Raw genomic sequence first — 17577 nt, 5'->3', positions numbered from 1 at the left:
TTAGCTCAAACGCTAGAAGTGTATAGGTAGTGTTAACCTGCCTCCTATCAGCAGTCAGAAGCTGATTTCATTTTAGCTCTAAACACTGTAAATATACCTATCACTTTATTGAAATTTCAAACATTTTTAGGCGAGAAAGTAGCCGTTTAGATCAGCAGTGTGTCGTTAGTTTGTCTAAATACCAGCTGTTTACAATTTTGTTCGGACAAATTTGGCGCTACTCAAGCTAGCCGTTGTGACCAACGCACTTCCGGTTACTTTCACAAAATAAAACACCCGTTGCCCTTTAGAAAACCATGACGATATAATTTGTGCTTTTACTTTGAAATAGGAAGCTAACCTACCCTCGATGTAGCTAGCTTGAACCAAAATAAACCGTCTTTGCTTGAACCCTCCGTTTTGACCGATCTCGTCCCGTTACCAGCATTTGACCGCTCAAGATGCCTTATCGGAGAGTTTTGTCAGCTCTGAGACGAAGATCGGCCCGCCGGTTTCCGTTTAGAGTTGCTGAAGAGTTTCTCTGATGACTTTAGGTGGAGGCAGGCTAACACTACCTATAAACTTCCAGCGTTTGAGCTAAGCTAATTACATTTCATTTTCATTTCTTTATTTATTGAATTGGGACAGTGCACATTCATCAACACTGACGCATTAAGTATCAGTGTAAATGTGCCGGACTTAGCACAACTGCTAAATTTCAGCCGCAGTCCCAAGGCAGGTTTCTAAAAAACATTACGAGCGATACGGCTCTATCTCCCTTGTTACTGCATGCACAGTCGAAAGGATGGTGTCTATCTGCTGGTCATGGACTCGGGAGTGAGGCAAGACACGAAAAAAAAATGCTGGCGTATCCCTTTAATAATATATATATATATATATATATATATATACAGCATGCTCTATGTCAGTCAGTCAGGGCTATAACTCTATATAACTGTTGGATTTATTAATATTAGGCATATTAAAGTGACAAACCTTTACACAGTGTCTTGTAGTTGGTGCAGCAGTCTCCTCTGGTCAGACAGTCATCAGAGCAGTGACAGGCATGCTGGTCATTTCGAGTCTCCCCACACCGATCCTTACTACACTCATAGCCCCCTTCTGTGTAAGGCAAGAACCAAGAGGGAGTCAAGTCACGTTAAAGGAGGTAAAGTTCTTCAAATCAGAGGCAATAACTCTGACTCTGACCCAAAAGCAAAGCCTCAGTTTTAGTCTATTGGAGCCCAAAAGATGAAGGTGTGGTGTTTAAGCCCATTTCTCTTTTTACAAACAGCAGCAGCTGTGAAAGAGTCAAAGCTGAAGGTAGAACAAACTTTGTTCAATGTCATTCACTAAACACATTATTAAAGACAGATCAGAAGACAGTGAGGATGATGATGATGATAAAGGAGTACCTGTCCTGAGGCAGAGCTGGTCAAAGTCCCAGCAGCAGCTGTTGTAGGTCTTACACAGGTTGTCACAGCGACAGTTTGGTGGCTCCAACTCATGCAGCTCAAAACACCTGTTCCTACAGGAGCCGGATGTCGGCACGTATGGAGATGCAGAGCGAGCTGAGAACCAAAGAAGAAGAAAAGAGAGCCAGATGGGTTTTTTTTTCTCTTTTAAATCTGATTCAGTCAGAAACTCCACCAGATTTCAGGCAGACCTGATTTTAAGTGATGAACACAACACCAATGCAGATTTGCTCAAAGTTTACTAATAATCAAGGCCGTTGCTAGGAATTCTGGGCCCCCCATGCTGTTGCTAGGAATTCTGGGCCCCCTGAAAGAATACTAAAATGGGCCCCATGCCCGCTGACTTTTCCCTTTTTTTCTTAGACTACGTATGTATTATCATTTTTTATTTAGCCTACTTTGTTTTGATGCTAATGCAGCATTACTATGAGTATTAGTCAGGGTCTTATGCAGAATAAATCAGTCATACAAAGATTAGATTACTGGGGTTGTTTCGGGCCCTCCTGGGCGCTGGGCCACTAGGATTAGATTCAGATTCAGATTCAGAAAACCTTTATTGTCCCCTGCACATAGCAGTGGAAATTTTTCTTAAACGTGTGCATATGTGTGCACAAAAGAAACATAAAAACAAAGTTTAGCATAACATAAAACAAACAACAAGTAGATACATAATGACACATCACCTTTCTCCCCTATACAACGGCCCTGCTAATAATTAGTGTGAAAGGACATGAGCTGAATCATGTTTAGATGTTCATGAACATGTGAGCCAGACACAGGATGCAGTAAAAGAGTCAAACATAATCTCTCTTTCTAACCATCTCCCCTCAACCCAGAGAACTGTCTTGAGGGTAAACTCAGAGTTCATGAGGAGAATCTGGCTGCACTAACTTCAAATATAAAAGACAGACTAAACACACAATATTGTTCTCGTCACCCATTTAGACTGCTGACCATCAGTGAAACAACCCACGGACATGGATCTACAAGCGGTGTCTCAATAGGTGACATCTAAGGGCAGATATAGGCTACTACAGTATGTACAGATTGGTTCAGTGGCTGCTGAACAGGAAGTCATCTCCGTCTCATTATTCAGACTTTGCGATCTGTGGTTTCAGTGCACGTACATACAGACAGTGATTAAGCACTGCTGTGTTTTCCACATGTTGGATCATTCATCACCCGGGAAATGAAGGACACATTTCTGTGCAGCATTCAAAAGAGCCTTTGAAATGGAACATTTCATCGCTTCTTCAAATGCAGCGCATGCATTGAGACCTTGCTACTGTGTGTGTATGTGTTTGTGTGTGTATTTTTATTTTTTTATTTTTTTACATATCTAGGTTTCTTTTTTTATTGTTGTTATGGTGTGGTGTCTGTTTGCTGTCTCCCTTCAATGTGTATTGCCACAGAGAAACACACAATTTCACAATTTCATTGTACAGCCGTGTAGTGACAATAAAGCTATTGATTGATTGACTGATCCAGATACAACACTACATGAAGTAACTGAGGTGTTACACTTTTCTTTATTTCTTCTGCCCAGCTGGTTGGAACAGCATTCAGGTGTCTCAGTGAGGCAGCAGGAACAAGACCGGAACTCAGCCATCAGTCACTGTTTTGTTCATACCTGTGTTTGCCTGCTGTGACAAAAATGTTCCTTCTATTTTCTGACCTTTAGGTTAGTTGCCTTAGATAGAGTTAGTCTGTTGGGTTTAACTATATTTTGTATTTTGGTTATAAAGTTGTTCTTGTTTTAGAGTTAAAGGGATAGTTCACCCAAAATTGAAATTTCACTCATTATCTACTCACCCTCATGTCGACTAAGAGCTGTGAGAATTTTCAGAGTCCTCCGTTCCTTCTCTGAGTTACGGGGGGGGTCCGCGCAGCAGTATTTGGCCATATAATGGTTGTCAATGGATACCAACTTTCTTCGTCCAAAAAGACACACCAAAAAACATCCAAATCCAAATACCTCCATACTGCTCGTCTGTAATGTCCCTCTTGTATTGAAGCCCCGACGGCCGGTCAGTGCAAATCACGCGAGATTTGCACGGACACAGGAAGAGCAGTGAACTGAGACACTGGGAGCTTCCGCTACAAACAAGCTTAAAATATAGACTTATTTAATTTTTTTCGGAACAATTTCTCATGTCGGGGCTTCAATACAAGAGGGACATTACAGACGAGCACTATGGAGGTATTTTGATGTTTCTTGGTGTGTCTTTTTGGACGAAGAAAGTTGGTATCCATTGACAACCATTATATGGACAAATACTGCTGCGCGGACCCCCCCGTAACTCAGAGAAGGCACGGAGGACTCTGAAAATTCTCACAGCTCTTAGTTGACATGAGGGTGAGTGAGTGAAATTAGAATTTTGGGGGAACTATCCCTTTAATACTGAATTGTGTAACTATTTTTGAAATTATGTTTGTAACCTTGTTTTGGATTTATGGTGACTTTTCTGATGAATAGAAGAGTCACGCGATGTTAAATTTCCAGTGTCTGTTGCATGACTTGAAACAAGAGACAGCTGACAGCAACACATGGCAAAAAGCTCCTGCGTCTTGTGCTGACACGGTTTCAGAATCAGGGCAGAAAATGAGCTCCAACGCTCTCTTAATATTGACTCAAGGTAGAGCAACACAAACACGCTCTCTCTCCTCAAAAACACGCGCGCTGCTTCTCGACGCGCAACCCCGCAGGGTCACAGAGACCCATTGTCCGTGGCGTCTCCGTTCGCTCATTTCATATGCACCGGCAGACACTTCATATAGAAAACAAGCTGGCAAATAAAATTCCTTTGGAGGAAGCCTGGTTCTGATCGGAGCGGCCATCCTGGTGTAATGTCCCTGTGTCTGATTCACACAGTGCTCCGACATGTACTCCTGCTCAAATAACATATTCTGTGTCTTTATGAGTGAGTGCATGTGTATGTGTGTGTCTGTTGGAAGTGTAGCTGTACCTACACTTGGCCAAGATACATTAACGTCCGTCCAAAACACACTTCACAGTGCCTGTCCTGAGCCACTCTGGCAACTAAATTGAAGGGTGTGACTTCTTTTTTTTCATTAGCTTTACTTAACACATGTTTTTAAAGGTGGGATGTGTAAGACTGTGCTACGATATATTATCATTCATATGTGCATTTATTATTTATAGCACTGAAACAAACAGCAGCATGAGGATGGGATGGTGATGTTGACATTTTTTGCTTTTTTAAGCTGGGATTGTAGGTCTGTAGGACACGTCACAATTAAAGTATAAGAAGTTCTCTTAACCTTCCTGTTGTCCTCCTGGGTCAAGGAAGGAAGGAAGGAAGGACAAAGGGAAAGATGGGAGGAAAGAAGGAAGGGGAAAAGGAGGGAAAGAAAGATGGAGGGAGGGATAGGGAACAGATCAGGTCAATCGGATCAAAAGAGCAAGGAAGAAGAAGTAAGGATGAAGGGAAGGAAAGAAGGGGGGGAGGTAGGAAAGAAGGAAGGGGGAAAGGATTTTGGAAAGAAGGAAAGGTGAAAGGAAGGGAAGAATGAAGGATGGGGGAAGAGAACAGATTGGGTCAATTTGACCCAGAAGGACAAAGGAGGGTTAAGGTAAAATCCAGAATATTGTGATCAAGTGGTTAATGTGTAAAATCATTCCTTTAGCTCCACATCTATAGGGGGCAGCATATCACCTCTGTGTTCCTTTTTGTTTATCACTTATTGTTGGTGGTATCAATATAATTGTTGTTAGCACTGAAACAAACATGGCCACAGCAGCATGGAATGATACACTCCTCTACTGGTAGCTACGTGTGATGATAGTCAGAGTGGACCAACCAGGCAGGGTAAGACTGAGGTATGATCAGCTGAATGTCACAACTTCACAACTGCAGAATCAGAAAATGGGATGTAATACAAGATGCAATAACAACAAATAAAAAATACTGAGATACATATATAGCAAAACAATAAAAGTTACCTAAGTGTTTAGAGTGACAAAAGTCCTGCTGGAAGGATGTGCATACAGAGGTGGGTAGCATGACCTTAAACCATATGAAATGGTTAGAAGTTAAAGGGTTGAATGCAAGAGCATACTGTAGAGTGTAATGAGCAGGACCAGAGACATATCAAACAAAGAGTGTGTTAGGAGAAAGAAAAGACGTAAACACAAAGAAAGAAATTAAAGGATTATCCAAATGCCTTGCTGTCTATGAATCAGAGTCTTAAGAGGGTGAAGAAGTTTCCAGAGGATTTGTTTTGAAGTTAGACCAGGGGATAGATGGAAGGCTGAGGTCTGAGGAGCCTAATGTTGAGTAAGGTTAGAAAATCACCAATGTAAGTGATTGAAAGTGAAATTTAGAACCTAGAACTAGAACCAAAATCACTATTAAAATGTTTGTTGGCAGGCCAAATGCTACTGGAGCTGGGGAAGTGACTGGAATGAGACGGGGGCCTGGGATGTACTGACAACTGGAGAAGGTAGAGGAAGGGCTGGCTGGAGAAACAGTAGGGAGGCTCTGCATGGGGTTGTATGGGAAGTACATCACCATGCTGGATGTTAGCCGTAACAAGCTGCTATCTAACCGATGGATACCATACCATACCAACTTTATTTATAAAGCACTTCAAAAACCCACAGTGGACCAAAGTGCTGATGGATGGAGACCATCACTGCTGAAGAGGGAGGAATGATTCCAAAACAGATTAAAATGATCGATAAAACCAAGGTTGTCCACTCTGCATGTGGATAGAAGCCAGGTGTTGAGACTCCATGGGACAGTGTTAGGAGGGAACCACTGATGAAAACAGATTCATTTTCAGAAAGCTAAAAAAAAAAAAAATCTAAATTCTGTTTTGTCGCCTTGGACAGCACCAACATGGCTTAGCACTGAAGGGTGGGAGCAAGTGCAGCAGTCCACAGAGTTTTTCTAAAATGGTCAGGGCTGTGGCACCGGGGAAACAGTGAGTGGTTGCACTGGCTAAGTGAATACTACCAGCAATCGAATCTCCCACATGGAGGTCAGTGTAAAAAAGGGTCAAGCAAAGTGCAGTGGCATCTGACCTGGGTGAAGTGTAATCCACTGGCTCCAGACAGCAAGGAGATGACAGTGCTCTAGTGTTGTCAATGAAGCTCCTTCTTCCACAGCTCATCCTAAAGCTGTTGCATATCCTCCTTAAAGGTACAGTAAGTTTTTTTTTTGTTTGCTTTCTGGAGAAACACACAGTCCTCATCAAGCATAAAACCCACAGTAGAATGACTCCAGCTAGCTCAGGCAGCTGAAGCAGCTACAACCAAACCAGAATAAGCTAGTGATAGCCGAGGGGTTGAAGCAAAAGTAATGAAGTTAAAAATCAAGATATCCAATTACTTAAAAAAAGAAGAAAAAAAAACAGTTGGTGAGACAGTTAGTTTTTTCTCAGGACTCTCCCTACTGTGCCTGCCCACTCTCTGCTGTTGGTAAAAGTAAGACAGGTGGGAGGGCAAGGCAAGGCAAGGCAATTTTATTTGTATAGCCCGTTTTTACAAACAGTTTGTCTCAAAGGGCTTTACATGGCATCATAACAACATCCTCTGTCCTTAGACCCTCACATCGACTAAGGAAAAACTCCATGGAAAACCCTTTTAACAGGGAAAAATCTGAGAAACCTCAGGGTGAGAGACAGAGGAGGGATCCCTCACCCAGGACGGACAGATATGCAATAGATGTTGTTACAGACAAGAAAACAGTTTATAATTTGCACCCAAATTATAAACTATTATATGAAGCTGAAATCTACTGGGCCTCAATGTGTAGTCAGTTAGATCAAAAATAAAGTTACAGAAATGACTCGTTGGACAGCTAACAAGAAAGCAGCCAAATACTCTAAACCACTAAAACCGAGCCTGACAACAACATCAATATGATACATTTATGCTACTTGAAGTGCACAGATCTGAATGTGCTGCTGAAGTCACAGAGAAAAAGATAACAGTGAGGATACTGACCCTGACACAGTGGTTGAGTGCACCACAGACTACATTAACATCAGCAGGGACTGTACAACGCTAACCAAACAACAAAAAGAACAAATACTGAAATACACAGCGAGGTGTTAGAGGAGCCGAATGGCTTAATCAGCATCATCTCCTCTTGTAGTGGCTTGGGTGAAACGGATATTACACACACATAGAAGTTACGCACTATAGCTTTAAATATGAGCTAATTTGCATACATTTCCAGAACCGAAATCTGAACAATGGATAAAGCCAAAATTGTTTTATTTTGTTGACATATTAGAGTCAATGGTTTTTACAGAGGAGGATTTGCGATATCTCTTTTTATCACTATGTAAATGAGAAAATACTGTAAAAAAAAAAAAAAAAAAAAAAAGTTGTATAAATCAGGCTGTGAATGATATATCAACAATGCCCTCTGTAAAAACGTTCAGAATATAGACAGGAATAAAACTGGAAGGTTTGTGTGTAAGTGCTGCTGAAGTGGAGATTTCTAGCTCAGAGTCTGAGGAAGAACTCATTTTGAGAAAACGGTCTTTAAAGACTTGTATTGTAAAATTCCATGATTGTTAATGTAAATCGTACTTTTTGATTGGTTTTGGATATGGAGTAAATGTCAACAACAGGCATGTCACAGTACGCATGTTAACTTTTGGAGAATTTTGGAGAAATATATTGACGGAAGAGAAAATAAAGTAAAAAAGTAGAGTAAAATTAAAACCTTAATGTGGATTTTCTACCATTTCTTTCCACTATTCTGAAAGAAACCATGTTAAGGAAGAAAAATAGCCCAACATCTCATATTGATCAGTGCATGAAAAAAGCTGTGTTTTTGCCTGTAGTCTCTTGCCACATCCAGAGATACTCAGATGACACAGCTATTGTGGGGTGTATCAGGTCAAGGTCAAGGTCAAGGTCATGGTCCATTTACTGTCATTCTAAAACATGCTTTCACATAAAGAGAATGACATTCATTTTGACCACAGAGGCAGAGGGTTCAGTTAAAGCAGAAGTAAGCGATCCGGTCGTTTTGGCTAATGCTGCATTCCAGGCAGGCTTTTGAAACCGTAAATTACAGCTTCAAGTCACAACTTACGACTTTGTAGCGTTCCAGGCAACCCACTCGTGTTTCTCTGACCTGTTTTACCTGTGAAAGTCACTATAACGGCCACTCGTAACTTCCGACCCGTGAACTCGTACCAGATCGAACTGGTACCACTTCACAGGTCGGAAAAACACGAGTTACGAGTTTCCTTGAACGCACCATAACAGTCCTCGTCCCTACGTCACCACATTCACGGCGTCCCTTGGCTGCACACACAGCCCTGCATGCCGTTCTCACTCCTCATTGGATAAAAACTGTAGGATACGATAAATGTTTTCTCCTCGGCTCAGAGCAGAGCAGAGTGACTGACAGACCCGTGTTTCAGTCCAAACACTCTATGTAAGTGATTGCTGTCGGAAGATATAACTATTTAAGACTTATATTAACACAAATATATCACTTACTTCTGCTTTAATGAGGCAGTGAGTTTGTCGGTGTCACAGTGTCTGGAAAGAAGCTGGACTTAATAATGTCCTAACTCTCTGGAATTCAGCGAGCAAAAGCTAACTCTGTACACAAAACACAACTGGAACAGGAAGAGGAGAACAGGGATGTGATCATGATACACACACCTCAGTAAACAGTAAACTGATCTGGTGTCTGAACACAGATGCCATCCACCAGATGGGACAGGACCAGCTCCTTTGAATACAGCCTGTGTGTGTTTTTCTGTGGCCTGAGCTCTTTGCTACTTTCACAGGTGTCATGTTCAAGGCTACCGTCCTCAGCTCCGAGTGTTTGCCGGCTCAGGGTCAAGCAGTTCAGAGACACTGTCTCTGTTTCCAAACAAGAAGTGTGTACTCACACTCTGTCCTGGCCGACGTCCCGTCCTCTCCGGAGCGTCTGGGCCGGTCGTAGATGAATCCCACACACACATCAGCCCCACACAGGACTGACAGGATCCACATGAACTGAGGCAACAACAACAACAACAACAACACAGAGGGCATTAGAGACAGACACGTCTGGAACTGCTGGCTCTGGAGCCTCATGTGTTTTTTCCTCCATTCCTCAACACAAACAAGAGACAGTTGTTGGACTCAAAACTCTCTGAACTTTTCCTTTACTCTATTCAGAGAATAAACTTGATGATTTTGGTTTGTGTCACATCTTCCTAAATGCAACGTTTTGCTTTCTAGTAAAGAAAACAAGCTGTCACAAGTTGTACAATTTCAGATTCAGTCTGGTGTATATTTTCTAAGCTTGTTGAACATTTCAGCCATAACTTGTGGACTCGAACAAAGCCCAGATTCATGGTGTTGCAGCCTCTGCTGGGTGAGCTGCCTGTCAGGACTGGCGCGGTGCTTATTCACAGTGAATAAGGACCAAGGACCAAGGACCACCCGCATCCGCACAACAGTTAGTTTGACAAATCGTTCGCCACATAGACTTGACAATCCACGACTGTTTTTTGCATGTGCTGATGACAGAAAGAGAAACATGTTGTCCGAAGAAAAATGCAAAGAACATAACATCTCATCTCCGTAGCCACGAATACCACTAAGTGAAAAACTATATACGTGGTTTTAAAGGCGTAATTACGCAAGGATTTCGAGCCGCAGCTGAAACGTGTAGACACGGACTCTTACCGTACCGGTTTGTGCAGCAACATGTTCCTCAGTGCTGGAGGTGGGAGAGCGACTGATGCTGAGTGAGTCCGAAAGCGGAGGACCACCGGAGAGGAGGACAGTTTAAAAGAGGGGAGGAGGGGGAGGGGGCTGGAGGAGGTGTTCTTACCTCAGCAGACACATTCAGTCCAACACTGATGGAATCTGCCAGCCTCAAATATCAGAAACGTTGGATGAAATACGAAGCTAATTGGCCATAACATTTTATTGATCTGAAATTTCCGGGCTCATCTCCTTCATGTTCCAATCACTGACTTGATAATAACTGTTATCTGTTATTTTATGAATCATATTGATAAGTCTGGCTATGTTTAAATGATATAACTGTCGTTGTGAGATAGCACTTGAAGGACACATTAGTTAAAATTATTTTTATAATCCAATTTATTAAAAAAAAACAGTTCAACAAATCTTAGGCAGATTACAAAATACAAAGCTCAGGTTCCTAAAATGAGTTAATGAGATGCCAACAGGGGAAATAACAACCGTGCTCCTTTGTAATGAATAGGATCAAATGCTGACAGTACTATTTAGAAAACAAAACAGATGAGATCTGAAGGCTTTTTACATCAGAAACATGTTTTTTTAAACAACAGAATAACCAGGTTTGATCCCAGTCTGTTTATGTACATGGTGAACACTGAATTCTTCACGTCCTTTCCATTGTTTAAAGAAACCACTTCATTAACCCTGAGAACCAGAGCCAGAGTAAACGTGGCCATGAACGCCTTGCTCGCTGCTGGAGTTAACACGTTTGTAAATGCAAGATCTTCTCTGATCAATGGTGACAGATGGAAAACAGAGGGTATTAAAAATCACACCAGTATTAGTTGTTTTAATTGTACAGTGAAATGCATTTGTTTAGTTTAGGGAAATATCATCAAGAATGTTAAAGACACTGGAGTCAGAGTCCAGACCAGGACGCTTCAGTCCACACCACAATGGATCCTGGTTCCTCTCAGAAGCCACGAACCACATTAGTGGCTATGCAGCAGAGACGGAGGTCCAAAGTGTGGGGAGAGAAGCGTGTGGTTCCTGGAGCATGAAACCAGCATCCGTCAACTCCAGCAGGTTGTGTGTGTGTGTGTGTGTGGATACGAGGATACCCCTGTAGGTTTACTCTCCATGTTTTCTCTTAGCATTTCTGCTGAATTTGCCATGATTATTTGGAAAATTGCATATTTTCTCTTCTACTGTCAACTGTGAGAGTGATGTATCCGTGTCACATGTGTCCAGATGTTTAGTCGGACAGAGACGGGGAGCGTAGTGACCTGCCGCTGGCGGGGCTGTTGCTGTAAGCGTGCAAGTTGTCCTTCTCTCTTTCCTTCTCCTTATCCTTGCTCTCGTGTTTGTGCTTGTGCTTGTGTTTGTGCTTGTGCTTCTTCTTCTTCTTCTTGTGCTCGTGGTGGTGGTGGTGATGGTGGTGGCTGTGCTCGTTGCCGTGTTTGGAGGACGAAGAGGTGGTCTCCTTCGAAAAGGATGGTGCTGGCGTGGCGGGCAGGGAGAGCATGGCCTGCTCCACCAGCGCTGGCTCTTTTCCTGAAACAAGACACAGATCAGGAGCCTGTCTCACCTGCTCATGGCTACATTTCAACAGCTTTTTGTGTTTTTCATTGTCAGGTTTAAGCATCGAATTATGAATAACTACCAAGTCTATAATTGATTAGATAAAGGTGGACTGAATTCTTTCTGACCTATTTTGACCGTTTTATGACATATTTTGTGACAGATTTTGACCGTTTTATGACATACTGCACTTTTGCCTTGGTTTTGGTGCAGATACTGCACTTTGGCTTGGTTTCACAGTGCTTTTTTGGATGGACAGCAAAATAAAAAGCCCAATAAAAATTTTTAGCAGTACCAATATCAGATTCTACCAGATTGAAGAGAATATGCCACACTTTTGATTTGTCAAAAAGTGCAGTGTTGTGTGTTTTTACCTGGAGTAGAGGGTCTCTCTAACAGGTTGAGGTGATGATGAATGAAGGCCTGACTGTCATGAACAGTCTCCATATCAATATCTTCATCTTCCATGGGGTTTAACTGCAATAGACCAGAATAACACATCAGTCACAATGAAAATGACCTGAACACCACTTGTGTAATTATGTAATGTGGGAAGGTCCGAAATTCCAGAATAAAAGCAGGAATGACTTTGAAGAAGCAGGATAACACTGACTGATGTACAAGCAGGATCATTAGTCTTTTACCTTGATCTTGAAGCGCCCTCCTCTTGCATCATCCTCCTGCTGCTGCAGAACCTGTCCTGGTTCTGGAGGAGATCCTAGCGGGGTCTCAGCCTTCCTCTTTAGGCCCTGAGGTGGTTGGCCCACCCCACATACGCCCAGAGAGATGGGATCTGGCTCCTCATCCACCTGCAAGTAGAAAGTATGCAACCAGTGTTACTCTAAAATCACAGATAACAGTTGGGCTGTCTCTCAGTTTCAGTTTTCTTTCAGTTGTATTTAAGTAATGGGACAGTACTAATGGACATTTATAATGTAAATATGAATGAGATTATAGCCATATGGCTAATGTCCATCTCTTGTCCCATTGGCAGGTAGCTGTTAGGTAGGAAAACAAGACAAAGCTTTACCAATAAGAGAGAACAATAAAATAAAAAATAAAATAAAAGCACAACACAGACTATAATGAGCTGGGGACCACATAAGGTCAGTGAGCAAGATATTGAAATTCTATTGCAAAATGCCTGTATTGACCTGGCTTCACATTAATTATTGTCGCAATTATCAAACAGATCCAAACACAAACCTTAAACCTGAAGCTACATGCAGAACAAGTTAGCAAGTAACTGAACCAAACATGCCAACATGGTGTCTAACAGTGTCATTCAAGTTGAGAAGAATGTCCAATACAACTACTTTTAGCAGTCAGTGGCACTGATTTGCATGTGTTTGATCCTGTCCTCCATAAAAGAGCCCAACTCATGCCACGTTTCCACTCTGTGGTACCAGCTCCACATGACTCAGATCTGGTTCCAGGTACTATTTAGGGGGTTGGCAACACCATGCAAAACTTCTGTGATGTCATCTTCAACGTGACACACTCAAAACACCAACTGAAGTGTCTGGACCTCCTCCATCGACCACGGCGTGGTTTTTCAGGCTGCCATCTTCAGAAAGGAACTGAACTGACAGAAAAGTTCTGAGCCCTGTGGCAGCTTGATTGTTTCTTGATGGCAGGCATGGGCTTGACGCAGTGACGATTCTCTCTGACCAATCAGTCGGTGGTCTGCAGTATTTTCAGTTACCAGATTCCATGTACTTTAACCAAATGGAAACGCAAAAAGGCCAAGTAGAGTCAAGTCGAGTCGAGCTGGTACCACGTAGTGGAAACACGCTTTCAAACGCCCAACAACACTTTGCCCCAAAACAGGAGAGCATTCATTTTAAAAATAGTTTTAAAAAAAACTCATCCTTTCCGGGACATTTTACTTTTTCATGAGTTTTCCATGACTGAGCTGGAGCTGACAGCAGCTTCCTGATCTTTGTCAGTATTACAGTAGCAACAATCTGAGCCTGGGCGAATGTGTTATAAAACTAGAATGGGGACTTTTACACTGATTCTAGTTGACATGGTCTATAGAGAGAGGAAAATGCAGCCAAACAGTGTCGTCTCCACTTCATTGCAGCACTGCTGATTATATAGATCCAACAGAAGATAACTCATGACATGACTACTAGTGGTCATCCACCAGTCATTGCCTGATGAAGTGAGTCTAACACTCATTTGCTTTTTGAGAAACAGTCGAGGACTAACCTGACAGTATTTGTGTTAACTATTAACACCACATCAACTGTGTTGATCATTTAAGAACCGTGCGACACTTACAGCTGAGTAGCTCATGCCGACACCGTGGATACCGATACTGGCGGGTGTGTCTATGATGGTGCTGACCCCGAGCTCAGGCTTGATGGTTGGGTTGAGCACAGCCTTCTTCTCCTTCAGGTTGAGCACAAGGCCCAGTTCAGGCAGGGGCAGGCAAGAGGGCCGGGTCAGACCAAACAGAGTGTAGTACAGGTTCACGGCATCACAGCGGAGACGCCAGTCATGTGAGGTACCTGAGAAAAAATGGGTGAGACGGAGAGATACAGATAAAGTTTTCCTGATGACCTAAGATGCTGATCATTGTTTGTTTCACTCTGCTTCCTGTCACCTAACCTCAAATTAAGACTAAATATTTAAAAGCAGTAAACCTAGCAGGAACACTGTGGTACTATTCTATACTATTCTTCCCTCTCCTCTCCTCTCCTCTCCTCTCCTCTCCTCTCCTCTCCTCTCCTCTCCTCTCCTCTCCTCTCCTCTCCTCTCCTCTCCTCTGCCCTTCCCTCTTCTCCTCTCCTCTCCTCTCAGTACATTTTTGAACTGTCATTTTCTGTTGTACTTTGTAATTTGGCCTTGGTGTCTCGCACTCTCTCTGTGTTTCCGCAGATCCACCGGAGCTCCATCTCTCTGCACTGACCGCCAGATAATGTATTGTTTGATTTAGGATAACTTCCAATTTCTTTGCGAAACATCAAACGTCCTGTTGTCATGTCACATGTGCCAAGCAAATCTCATACATGTAAGTTACATTTTTCTGGAACTATGTTGATCCATCCAACATGTACGTTTCCATCAGACCTGACGAGTGTGCAAAGTTTTCAAGCATGTTTAGTCTCTCAACAAGGTGATCGATTTTTATGAAGAAGAATAAGAAACTATTTTGAGTGGGGTCTTCTCTTCTTCTTGTGCCCTGAGGGGGGGCGGTGAAAAAGACAGGGAAAAGGAAAATGGGGGCGGGGGTTGTGGCTTTGGAAAGGTTGAAAAAAATCACTGTAAATTAATGTAATGTAGTCTTAGAGAAGCACTAAGGCCAGCAGAAAGTTGTGAGGTTTGTGTTCCTGCTGCGCTGACATTCAGCTGTGAAGGTATGAATGTCAAGTCAAACACATGGGGGGCTGTTTTCAAAACCTAATATTCAAGGTTCCCTCACGTTGGTCACTGTGTGTATTTAAACTGGCAGTACATACATTAACTGGCGCTGGCTGACCAACGAACCGAAGTTCAGCCGTCTCTCTGTTCATCCTTCAAGCCTGTAACTCAGTGAATTCAATAACATGCTGGGGCCGACAAGCATTGTTAACATATACTTGTATTTGGGTTTTGAGGCTGTGTGTATTTGGATTGGCAGACTGAACGCTTACAGCTTGGCTAGCTTGGCTGAAATACACATAAGGCCCCCTGGAAGCGAGAAATAATGAAACCTGAATACACAATAGAAGGCAGAACCATGTGGGCCTGTGGTGGAGTCACTGCACCAAAAAGTAGACCTAAACCTTATTCATTACATGATTGGATGAAAGAAAATACAATAATGAAAGAAGAAGGCCGCCAACTGATCTAAAAGATCCTGATATTGCCTCTGTCTGAGAAACCGATGGAGCACAATAGAGCCAGCAACAACAAGGTGACACCAGCACTAATCCTGTATGTGCTGGGATTTCTGTTCTTCTTTGACAGCATACTTCACACAAAACTGGAATGTTCTGTATCAATCAGTAATTGCATTGCACTCTCCACCCGAGTTAGTGCATGCATGACTTAGACAACTGATGAGCTAAAAGGAAAAAAAGGACAAATCAAACCCCAGAAGCTGACAAGGAGGTACAGTAAGAAAGCTCTACAAAGCTATGGCAATATTAGCAAATTAGCAAAAACTTTGTTTCCTCTTAATTCTTTTTTCCATGGAAACATGCCAGTCTGCACTCAGGCCAGGCCTGAATGGAAGTGGAAACACTGAAATATGTACATACAGTTATTATGTCCCCAGGGTGAATTTTCAAGAGAAAAATATTTTTCTGAAAAAAATACTGTATTTGTTGGGGCTAGGTTGTAAAAACTCTGAGAAAAAATAATTGTGTCTCAGTTATGAGTCACATTTCAAATTTTTTTTTTGTATGTCAAAAATCCAAATATGCCAGAAGCAAGCAGAAGCAGAAGCTAAACTGTACTCTGAAGATTTTGATCATATGTAATCACACAATTAAAGGAGAATTCTGGTAATTTTCTAAGTAACGCTATACATCCCGGTCGGGCAGCCCTTTCCTGCATGTCATTCCCCCTCTCTCTGCCTTTCCTGTCTATCTCTACTATGTGCTATCAAATAAAGGAGAAAAAAAGGCAAAAAATATACTTTAAAAGAAAAGCAAGTGTTTCGTCAAAACAAGTTCTCTCCTGGCAGAATTTTGCAAAGGCACTGAGTGTTTGGTTTAAAGATGGACTGTCAATTCATTAAAAAAAGAAATAATAATAGCACAATTTGCTGTGATTACTCACAATGAATTGCTTGTTTCCCTTGACAAAAACACAGTATTGAGATAGTATTAATTCATATTAATTAATTAGCATATTTATTTATTATGTTGTGTTATGTTAGTCGATTTCATGTGCTTGACCCCAGGAAGATTAGCTGACACCAAGGTGTCAACTACAGGGGAACCATAATAAACAAACAATATTAAAGCAGAAGTAAGTGATATATTTGTGTTAATATAAGTCTTAAATAGTTATATCTTCCGACAGCAATCACTTACATAGAGTGTTTGGTCTGAAACACGGGTCTGTCAGTCACTCTGCTCTGCTCTGAGCCGAAGAGAAAACATTTATCGTATCCTACAGTTTTTATCCAATGAGGAGAGAGAACGGCATGCAGGGCTGTGTGTGCAGCCAAGGGACGCCGTGAATGTGGCGACGTAGCGACGAGGACTGTTATGGTGCGTTCAAGGAAACTCGTATTTTTCCGACCGTGAAGTGGTACCAGTTCGATCTGGTACGAGTTCACCGGTCGGAAGTTACGAGTGGCCGTTATAGTGACTTTCACCGCTAAAACAGGTCGGAAAAACACGAGTGGGTTGCCTGAAACGCTACAAAGTCGTAAGTTGTGACTTGAAGCTGTAATTTACGATTTCAAAAGCCTGCCTGGAACGCAGCATTAGCGAAAACGACCGGACCACTTACTTCTGCTTTAAGCATGGGTTTCATCTCAGCCACCCATATAGACAAAAATGCAGCTGCATTAACTGCATTCATTTTTTAAACATGGTAAATATTTCAAATTAATTGCAAAAATCTAAGTTTTGATAGCACTAGTATATCCAAGAGATTTCAGTCTGGTGCTACCTTGGTTATGATTAAAGGCTTTAGCTGGAAAAGACAATGTAGCAATGAGTGATTCTCTACTGAGCAAAGATGGATGATAAAAACATGATTAAATGATAAGGTATAAAGAAATGCTAGTGTGTAAAAATGGTGGTAAACTAGTCTCTCTGTTAATGGAAAATCCAGCTGTCACAGCTATTCCTGTCTGCTTACTGAGTTTGGTGAGTGGAGGAGTCCTGGTGGTTCCAG

At 42.1% G+C, this 17577-nt stretch overlaps 2 protein-coding genes across 3 annotated transcripts in view; both read right to left on the bottom strand.

The window, feature by feature from the left end:
• enpp2 (ectonucleotide pyrophosphatase/phosphodiesterase 2) overlaps window positions 1–10258 on the bottom strand; it is a 31354-nt gene extending 21096 nt beyond the window's left edge. For both annotated transcript variants that reach the window (XM_085803385.1, XM_085803386.1), the window contains exons 1-4: window positions 10134–10258; window positions 9345–9450; window positions 1395–1550; window positions 976–1101 (exon numbers count right to left, since the gene is read on the bottom strand). In XM_085803385.1, the coding sequence (XP_085659511.1) occupies window positions 976–1101; window positions 1395–1550; window positions 9345–9450; window positions 10134–10151 (406 nt within the window). In that variant the 5' untranslated portion in view covers window positions 10152–10258. The remainder of the gene's footprint in view (window positions 1–975; window positions 1102–1394; window positions 1551–9344; window positions 9451–10133) is intronic.
• Window positions 10259–10693: 435 nt separating this feature from the next.
• Window positions 10694–17577, bottom strand: part of taf2 (TAF2 RNA polymerase II, TATA box binding protein (TBP)-associated factor) — a 32513-nt gene continuing 25629 nt past the window's right edge. Inside the window, exons 24-27 of the mRNA XM_085803382.1 lie at window positions 14020–14249; window positions 12378–12542; window positions 12108–12210; window positions 10694–11706 (exon numbers count right to left, since the gene is read on the bottom strand). Of these exons, the coding sequence (XP_085659508.1) occupies window positions 11408–11706; window positions 12108–12210; window positions 12378–12542; window positions 14020–14249 (797 nt within the window). The 3' untranslated portion in view covers window positions 10694–11407. The remainder of the gene's footprint in view (window positions 11707–12107; window positions 12211–12377; window positions 12543–14019; window positions 14250–17577) is intronic.

This window comes from Trachurus japonicus, chromosome 16, assembly GCF_045865225.1.
Source record: "Trachurus japonicus isolate A0001 chromosome 16, Traja_1.0".
In the NCBI taxonomy this organism is placed as follows: Eukaryota; Metazoa; Chordata; class Actinopteri; order Carangiformes; family Carangidae; genus Trachurus; species Trachurus japonicus.
The sequence above is the reverse complement of the archived record's forward strand: the minus strand, read 5'-3'. Positions and strand labels throughout refer to the sequence as shown.